The 9,643-nt window shown below is 51.2% G+C and overlaps 1 protein-coding gene across 1 annotated transcript in view; it reads left to right on the forward strand.

Moving 5' to 3' along the window:
* BCAR3 (BCAR3 adaptor protein, NSP family member) overlaps positions 1–9,643 on the forward strand; it is a 103,560-nt gene that overhangs the window by 27,372 nt on the left and 66,545 nt on the right. Inside the window, exon 3 of the mRNA XM_053668205.1 lies at positions 389–428. Within this exon, the coding sequence (XP_053524180.1) occupies positions 389–428 (40 nt within the window). The remainder of the gene's footprint in view (positions 1–388; positions 429–9,643) is intronic.

A 9,643-nucleotide genomic window follows, 5' to 3' on the forward strand; every position in this document is an offset into this window, starting at 1 on the left:
GAACGCAGCGGCCTGGCCCGCTGCCGCGCCGCTGGGCACCCAGCCCTGCTTCACCCCCACCTCCGTCCTCCTCAGAGCGCTTTGCTCAGGCTGCGTGGCTCGTTTTCATGCGGGAGCAGATCTAGACCCACCACGGATGAGTAGTCTAACGTTGGAGTCCGAGTGTGACAGTGACGTGTGCGAGCGCCCAGGTCGACGGCACGGGCACCCTCCCCGCCCCCCGCCCCACACGCTCCATGAAAGGACTCTCTGTCCGTCCTCACTTCCCGATTACCGTCTGGGAGGGGGCCCAGCTTAATCTGAATTTGGGTGAAGATTGTTGGGTACATTTTACTGGGTGCAGGCGTGCGCTGCTCCCAGGTCTCATACCTGTGTTTTCTCTTTTCAGGGATCAGCATCCTCTGGACCCCGCTCTGGAATATGTGAAGGTAGGAAGCCAGCACGTCACATGTGATCAGGAGCCGTGTAATGCTTTCCCATTTCCTGCGCAGTGTTGCCCGGCGGGGCTGTGGTCTGGCTTGCACAGGAGGCTGGTCAAACCGAAACAGCCAGGAGGCGATTTGACCGTTTCCAGCCTTTAGTAAACTCTGAGAGAGCCTTAACCCCCTCCGCGTGTAGGTGGGCGGCCTTCTCCCGTCCGAAACTTCTGGGGCCAGATGTGCTTTAAAATTCAGAACTTTTAAGGAAATGTAATATGGCACAAATATATGTATATAAAACATTCCCAAAGGGACTTAGGTTCCCCACCCTACAATCAAACTCACTATTTCAGCTGTGAAATGTAAGAATGTTCACCCAAAATGGGACAAATAGACAAGTGATTTTATGTAGTTAGGTCATGTTTTGCCAGCAAACGAGGTCAGGTTTCTTTGGCAACCAAATGAGTTATTTTAAAAATTCCAATTTTCAGAGGTTTTTGGATTTTTGAATGATAGAGGAGGAACTGTGGACCTCTGTTTATCTTCGGTGCGGGACCGAAGGCACCCTCAGGGTTTCTGTGTTCTTTTCTTCTCAACAGCCACCCCCTTGTGGAGTGGCCGCTCGGACGTGAGCTGCGGTGGCGCCTTGCTTTGCAGCCGGGCTGGCGCTCAGTGCTTCACCTGGTCAGTGCTTCACCTGGTCAGTGCTTCGGCGCGGTTCTGAGCAGAGAGAAAAGACGCTTCTCACGTCTTCCCTCTGCGCCCCACACCGGGTCTTGGGCGTGTGTCTTTGCTTTATTTTTGAAAACTGTTCAGAGAATTCTGATTTGTCACACCTACTTTCTTCACTTACAACATCACCTATTATCGTTTTTTCTTATAAAATTAAAGTTATCTTTTAAATTATTAATAAGAAGAAGATGGACAATTCTGTAAAAGAAATTAGCAGCTGTCAGGAATTGCTTGGTTATAAGTCACAGAAACCCATTTCATCCATGTTAAGCGAAATAGAAGCATTTAAGGGAGGTTGTAGAAGCCCAGCACGGGGCGTGCAGGGACCGATAGTGATTCTTGGGAACTGTAGCGTGAGTTAGGGCTCAGGCGCTCACCTCTGAGGAGCCACCGGCACCGTCGCTGTTCCAAGGGCAGCCTCCCGTTTCCGGGGTGTGCAGGCCTGTTGCTGTTCGCGGCGCCTGTGCGCACCTCGGGGTGTCGGCCTGTCTTTCCGTTAGACCAGAGGATGGAAGGTACAGGAGGAACTCTAGTAGGGCCACTTGGTCACTCGAGGAAGCCACCATAAAGTTTGCTGGGGTAGAGCGGGGGATTATTTTTCCTCTCTCTCATACCCAGGCTGTGCCTCAGCTACAGTGTCCGCATAGCCAGTGCGTAACCCTAAACCCCGGGACCCACGTCAGAACCTGGGCAGGGCTTTGTCAGGGCTGCGTCTGCGTCCCTCCTGGAAGCCTCTCGTGTGCTGGTGGGCAGGTTGCTCACTGCAAGGCGTTAGGGGACACTGTTCCCACGGACTGTGGTTTGACCGGACCACAGCATGGGAAAAGCGCCCTAGGATTATGCGGTGTGCAAATCGCAGCAGCCCTGTAAAGTCCCCCCTGCCACGCTTCAGAAATTGGCTGTCTCCCACAGCAGACACCCTCACTGTGCTCAGGAAGCACAGCCCCCTGACTTCAATAACTCAGCTTTTTCTTTTACAAAAGTCCGAACCCTTTAAGATAACCCAGTGATGAATTCTAAAGCTAAACAGGGACTTCCAGAGCGACGCGTTTCAGTGTTATCTGAGCTCTGGCTCTCACTCATGAGTGTCAGTCTTTGTGACTTGAGGGGTGTTGACCACGGAGCTCTCGGGCATACCCCGGCCTGTCTCCCGGGGCTCTCCCGCCCCCAGCAGCGGGGTGGGATGGAATGGCTCTTGGTGGCTCCCTGGCACCCTCCTTTTCAAGGCCTTGCTGAGGTGTTCTGAAGGCTGCCTTCCACTCCTCAGTCTGAATCACGCTGGATAAATGAAGTCTCTCTCGCCCTCCTGGATCCATCACAGGTTTCTTACCTTTCGAGTTTGCCCTTGGTTTTGAGGGATGGCTTGGGGATTTGTTAGGGGAAATGTGAGGCCTTTGACCCCAAGGTCCAAGTGACTCTCTGCGTCCACCTTCCTGGGCCAGCACAGGCCCATCGGACCATTTCTCAGACTCAGCTGCCCTCTCCAACCTGGCCGACAGGAGTCCGTGCCGCGGCAGCCTTGTGAATCCGTGCTCTCTGGAGCCTGGTGCCTGCAGGGGACTGAGTGATGGAGCGAGGGAGGGAGTCGTGAATGAAGGTGAGATCCAGTTTGGCCCTTCCTGTCTTTGATCTGTTTCCTCCCTACAATCCCCTTGTGCGCGCAATGCCTCTTGGGTGTGGAAAGAAGTAGAGACTCTATGTAAAATATGTTACATCATGTAGGACCCCCTGGCAGAGTCAGATTCATCAGCCTAATGAACAAAAGTCAAGAGACCAAATTTTTAGGGACTCGTCGTGACCTCAGAACAGTGGGGGTCGTTGAGTCCCTTCCCTACAGTGGAAGCTCCCAGGCGTGGCCAGCCTCCTGCTGTTCTCATCCTGTTGGGAGCCCCGGCCCCAGGTTTCTCTCCGTGTGTCTTTAGATGCCGCTCTTCTTTCCATTGAGACTTGCTGCCCATCATCACCTGGCTTTGCCAGTGCCCAGACAAAGAGAGAAATCTCTCTGAGAGCAGTCAGGGCCCACCTCGCCCTCTTGGGTCTAGGGGAGAGGAGGCTTTGATGCTGAAGCATAACCAGGTGGGTGAGGGGCTGCAGGTCGTGGCGGGAGAGCGCAAAGCAGAGAATGAATCCAAAATCCCGTCCTGTCCAGCCTGCACTCTGTGTCCTCCTGGCACACTGCGCACTTTGTGTCACGGCACATAATGCAGTGTGAAAGGACCCGTCGTCGGTTGCTAGGCTACCGGTAGCTCCTCTGTGCCTGGGATGGAGGGGACTGTACAGGCTGGGCAGCCCCCAGGGCCGTTTGCTGGTTCTTTCACCTCCGCAGGCAGGGGGGCCTCCAGAGCACCTAGACCCTCCCCAAGAATTCCGTGATGGGACGTGTAAGGAAATTAGGGCAGGTCCAGATGGCCTGTGCTGTAGGGATCTGGTTCTCCACTGCTTCTCTTTAATTCTGACCATTGGACGGGGGGACTTTTGTTTTCCCTTTTCCCCTTTTTCTATTTTTTTCTTGTTTTCCTAGTCCTCTCCTCTCCCCACATTGTTTTCCTCACAGCAACTGAAAACAGGATCATGTTGAAAGTCTGACTGTACCTGTTTTGTACAACCGTGAGGTCCCTCTCCGTAACCTAGTGTAATAGGTTCTCTTTTGCTGCGTCTGGAGGAAACCACCCCTCCCCGCCCGGCTGGAGAGGCCGCAGCGGCTCTGCCTTCCTGCTCCGAGGTTGTTCCTGACTTCCCTGGAATTCTCCTCTGCGTACCTGGCATACCTTACCCGAGATAAAACCAACCTTTTTTTTTAAGTGGAGGAAATAGCTCTAGGCAAAATTGTGTAGTAGAGTTTGCCTTCTAGGCTGCTTTCCCTGCTTAGTGCCCCCCATTTGGTTTTTTGCCACATTTTTACCCCCACGAAATTGTGATTAAATTATTGTACTAAAATGTGAATAAATGGCAATAGTCTCCAGTAGGAGACTCCCAGGTTGACCCCACCCCCTCCCTCCAAGAATCCCCCCTGGGGGAGCCACGTGACCTCAGACTGACCACCTTGTCTCTGAAGGTTCCATCTGTTCCACAAGCAGAAGCCAGGGGTGGGCCAATGTCCCTACTAGTTAAACATTTTTAGGCTCCTCTCTGCCTGTGATAGGCCGGAGGGGAAGGTTTTTGGCAAACAGGAAGGGGTTTTTTATTACTCTGTCACTGCCGGCCATAAGATTGCCATATTGAGAGGAACAAGAATGGCATTTCATGTTGAGTCTCAGACATTAAGACCAAGGATTCGACAGGTCACTGCCCGCCCACCACATTGGTTCAGAAGATTGGCAGTCGGCCCCCACCCTCCGACCATGGCCGCCGTGGTCGCCCTGCTTTTGCTCTGTGCCCTTCGCGAGCCTCTGGGAGCTGTTTCCCCTTTCCCTCTGTCGTCTTCCGGGGCTACTTCTTTAAGCTTCAGGAAGTTCCCCCCCACTCCACCCTACATAAATTTTATAAATTTATGTTATTTCCTATCTCTTTCCCCTTTATACCTGTCTTTTTTTTAGCTTGAACATTCTAATTCCCTTTTAGCTTCTTCATATACAACACTTAGTCATTTTAATAGAGTCTCTTTTCTGGGAGTGGTTTAAAAGTATAAGTTTTGGAGGAGGAGATGATTAACTAGGGCAGAGCTGGGGGATTTATTTTTCTTTTAGAAGAAATGCTTATTACAGATTTTTCATTGTGAAGTAAGTTGTCCTTAAGAAAGATAAACGAGAAAACGTAGCTGAAGCAGAAGGGGGAACTGGAATGGCTGTTCTTTCTCATTAGCTGAAATGTAGGGCAGCCCGTGTCCGTCGGGGCTGTGGACGAAGCCGTTCTCTGGGGGGCCTGCAGTCGGGAGGTGTGAGACAGAACGCGGCCTTTGTTCCTGGCTGGCTTCCTGGGGAATGAATGTCCCTCCTATTGTAGTTGTAGTCCGCCCTGGTGGGTTCTCGCAGGAACCACTTGTGTGCCTTTATAAAATGGTTTGCAGTTTCTGAGCTCCTTTTCGGGTCTGGAAAAGGGACAGGATTAGAATCATTATCCACAGTGGGGACCAGCTCCCTTCGATACCCCCCTTCCTGCAGAGGGGGCTTGAGCAGCTCAGGAGCCCAGAGCCGCTCAGAAATGAGTGCTTTATGGGGTTAACACTTCGCAAATATTCTTTCCAAGGGGCTCTTACAGACACGATAGACTGCCTAAGGCTCAGATCTCAGCAAGGCCTTTCCTGCCGTTGGCTGGAGCTGCATTAGGTCACCAGCAGATTAAAAGAGGAGTAATTATGCGAATTCCAGCGCCAAGAATAAGCGCCCTGGTTGTGGGAGACCTGGGCAGGGGGTGGTGCAGCATGACTTCAGCTCCCCCTTTGTGCTCAAGATGGCCGCAGCCACGGTCATGGTTAAATAGCTGTCTTTGAGGAAAGTCTTTTCTTCCAACGAGCTGGTCTGCTCTGAATTAGCCAGCTAACAAAGCCACAAAAGGGACTTCCAAAAACAATGGCACGCTGTACATTCCGTGAGATTTTAACAAGTTATATGAACCAAATAATGGCCCGATTGGCTGGCTCTGCAGGTTTTCGCTTGAGCGTGCACACCCACAGAGCCAGCACCGTCCCCCGTGGGACCAGATCCAACTCTGCCCGCAGCAAATGTGCCGCAGCCCGGCTGGCTCTGGGGCTGGCCTGCAGAGCACCGGGCTTCAGCTTCTCCCGGCGAATATTCTTGGGCAGTTCAGCGTCACTACGGTTACTGAAAGCTGCTGAGGCAGGGCGGGAAGACAAGAACAGGGGCGGAGGGTGTTCACGGAGTCCCCCTTTCAGGGCGATCCTGTCTCACGCATGGGTCTGTGACAGGGTGGCCACAGAAAATAAAACCTTTTCGTGAAAACATGCGCCCATCTAAACATCTGTACGTGAGTGTTTACAGTCACATCGTTTATCATTGACAAAAGCTGGAAACAACTCCAGTGCCCTGCAGCCGCAAGTGGGTGGAGAGCGGCACACCCACGCCCGCACTGGGGCCTGCCACTCAGCCACGAAAGGGGCGGAGTCTCGGATGCATGCAAACACTTCCAGCAGTAGAAAACATTCAGTGGGTAAAAACAGGTAAGGGGAGGGGGAGCTTGGCGGGGTAGTAGAAGTACCTTGGCTGTAGTGGTTTCAGAAGCTCCCAGGACTGTGCTTAAAAGGGTACCTCCTACTGTTTGCAAATTATACCTCACTGAGGCTGACTTTTTAAAAGCAAGCTAAAGCCTTATATTTTAGCTCTTAGGTGTTGCCAGAGTTCTGATTTTCAGATGGGCCATGGCAGACTGCTGATCAGACAGAGAAAATGCTGAGCTTGTGGGTCTTACTGGGCCGGTTCTCTCCGTGGAGTTGGGAGCGTGCGCCACGTGTTAGTAATTTCTCAGTGAACTGTGGTGGGTAACAGGAAGGTCTGTCGGCAGCGGGAATGGAAAGCCAGGGCCGGTGCTGGAGGCCTTTTAGAGATAGAATTTAGAGCCAATGTATTAGGTGAGTTGACCGTTCCTGTTGGGACCTAAATGCAGGAGGTGAGGGAGAGGAAGCCAGGGTCGGTTCCAGAGTTCACACGAGTGCCTGGCTTCTTGCCAGAAACCCGTAAACTATTCCAGGGGAGGAAAGATTTCCAATTGGAGGCCTTATTGCCACAATGTCACTGAGTTAATTCACAAGCATTTGGGTATATCATTAGATTGGGGGTGGGAGGGGGGATTCGGCAAACTACAGCCTAAGACTAAAGCTGGCCTGCCACCTGCTACTGTATGGCCCTCAAGCTAAAAATTGATCTTATATTTTTTTGATGTTTTTTAAAAAATCAAAAGAAGGTTGTGAAAATTATAAAATTCAAATTTCAATGGGAGTATAAAGTTTGACAGAAACACAACCACATCCATTCAATTGCATGTGGCCCCCATAATGGTCGAGTTGAGCAGTTACAGCAGAATGGATGGCAAAGCCTGAAATAGTCACTGTCTGGCCCCTTTGCAGGAAGGGTTTGCTGACCCCTGCTCTACACTGGACGCACATACACTGCCCCTGGTTTGCCTCCGAGTAGTGTGTCGTGGGCTTTCAGTAGGAATCCCACGTTTTCATGCCCCCCACTTCCTTGGGGTGATGCGTCCTTGCATCATGGGCAGCACGCTCACCTGCCTGATGGCACAGCAGCGAGTCCTCATGCAAGCTCTGTGACCTGGCGTTATGAGGGACAGTGCTGCGCGGCATGGCTCTACTTGGATGCATCTCAGCGTCTCTCGAGGTGGACCCGTCTGCTCGGAGCAGCCTCTCTCCGCTGCGTCCATCACAGCATCTTCAGCTCCACTGGTTGAACAGGTGCCCGAATCCTGACTGCCCTTGCCTAGGGCTTGCCTGGCGAACTCCTCAGGTCAGATACCGCTCTGCCTGTGCAGCCTGAAAGAGTTTTCGCTGTGTCCCAAGTCAGATGTGAATTCTCCCAGGGCCTCTGGAAATGGACAGTTTAAGTCAAGGTCAAACCCTGAGCTGCCCCCTGGAGGTGCTGGAAGGAGCCTGCTTCTAGCCTGTGAATGGAACGAGGCCAGATTCACATTCGTGTTCTGTGCTGCAGCCTTCGTCCTCGGCTGAAGGAAAAGGACTCTTTTGACGTCCCAAACAGTATGCAAGGTGGTGAAGAGACTAGAAAACTAACATGCAAGCAAGAAGTGAAGCTATGGCTTCTGATTAGACTCAGCTTTATAATTGGACTTCAGAGTCTGCCTACCTCTTACCTCATGTCCCACCATCCCCCTTAGTCTCTATACTCCTCCATGTTGGCTTTTCCTACCCCCCCCCCCGTCTTGGCCTTGAAAGGTTGTTTTGAGGTAGAACAGCTGAGTGGTTTGAAGTGGGTGCTAAGATGCTGTTGTTGGTTGAATTATGTCTCCCCCAAAAAATATGTGAAGTCCTAACTTCCCAGTACTTTTGAATGTGGCCTTATATGGAAGTTAGGTCTTTGCAGATATGATCAAATTAAGATGAGGTCATACTGGACTAGGGTGGGCCCTAATCCAGTGACTGGTGTCCTTAAAAGAAGAGAGGAATTAAGACACAGACACAACATGCAGGGACAGTGCCCTGCATGTGACCATGGAGGCGGAGACTGGGGTTGATGGGTGCACAGGCCAGCGAGCACCGAGGACGACCCCCCATGAGCTGGGGGGGCCGAGAAGAATCCTCCTCAGATCCCTCGGACAGAGCCCTGCTGACACCATGGTTTTGGACTGCTAATTTTAGAACTATCAGAATAAATTTCTATTTTAAAGCCACCAAGTTTGTGGTAATTTATTACGACATCCCCAGGAAACCAGTAAGATGCAAAGTCCCGTCTTAACCATTTCCTGGTTGTGTGGCTTTGAGCCAGTGTCTGGAATTCCCTGGATTTCAGTTTCCTCAACGGTCAACGGGAGAATGTAGGAATCAGACAAGTGAACACACAGTGTTGTTAGTGCAGCACCTGCCATGTAGCCAGTGCTCAGTAAATACTAGTTGAGGGACTGTCCCCCTGCTTCTCTGTGTGGCTGGTCCGTCTTGACTCAGATTTCACAGCCGCAGAGAGATCTTCCTGACCCCCTGCTCAAAGCAGCCTGCCTCGTCTCATTTCTCTGTGGGATACCCACACAGCCCTTGTCCCGATTTCTATTTGTTTACTTACTGAAACCCTGACTTCTCATTAGAGTGTGAGTGCTGAGCACAGGGACCTTCCCTTCTCCTCTCAATAAATGCTGAGTGGGGCAAAAGTAGGTTCACATTGTCTGTATGGAAAGTAACACGATAATTCATAAATGACAATATAAGCGTAAACTCTGTGTTTCCTGTACTTACAACTGTAAGTCTACTTTTGCCCCTCCCCGTATTTAGTAACTGACAGGCTGACCGGTGACCACACACAGCCAGATGCAAAGGGCGTTTGAACTGAGAGAAGAGGAGATGAGCTTCTTCCAAAGATTTTAAGGTTTCCCAAAGCAAGTAACACTTAATATTGCTAAAAGTTTTCCAGAAATTCTTCAGTGATTTTATTTCTTGACAGCAAAAATGCCCCTCACCTAACTTTAATCTACCTTCTCTTACCAATCTGCTTTCGAACAAAAACTGTGAGGCCACTGTTGGCACCTCTGTGGCTCAGACCCTTCAGTTCCTCAGGAGATCTTCTTTTAAATTGAATTTATCGGGCTGACGGTGGTTAATAAAACCACACAGGTTTCAAGTGCACACCTCTGTCGCACACCACTTGCACACTGCATCATGCCCTTGCCACCCCAAGTCTCTTTGCACCACCGTCTGTCCCGCCCTTTGCCCTCTTCCTCCTCCCCCACCCGCTTTCCCTCAGGTAATCACCACCCTGTTGTCTGCGTGTCTGTTTCATTTTTTATTTTTTGTTTAATTCCTTTGCCTTTTTCACCTAGCTCCCTAACCCTCCTCCCTTCTGACAGCTGTCAGTCTGCTCTAT

Source organism: Artibeus jamaicensis, unplaced genomic scaffold, assembly GCF_021234435.1.
Source record: "Artibeus jamaicensis isolate MK-2021 breed Jamaican fruit bat unplaced genomic scaffold, CSHL_Jam_final contig_482, whole genome shotgun sequence".
Lineage (NCBI taxonomy): Eukaryota > Metazoa > Chordata > Mammalia > Chiroptera > Phyllostomidae > Artibeus > Artibeus jamaicensis.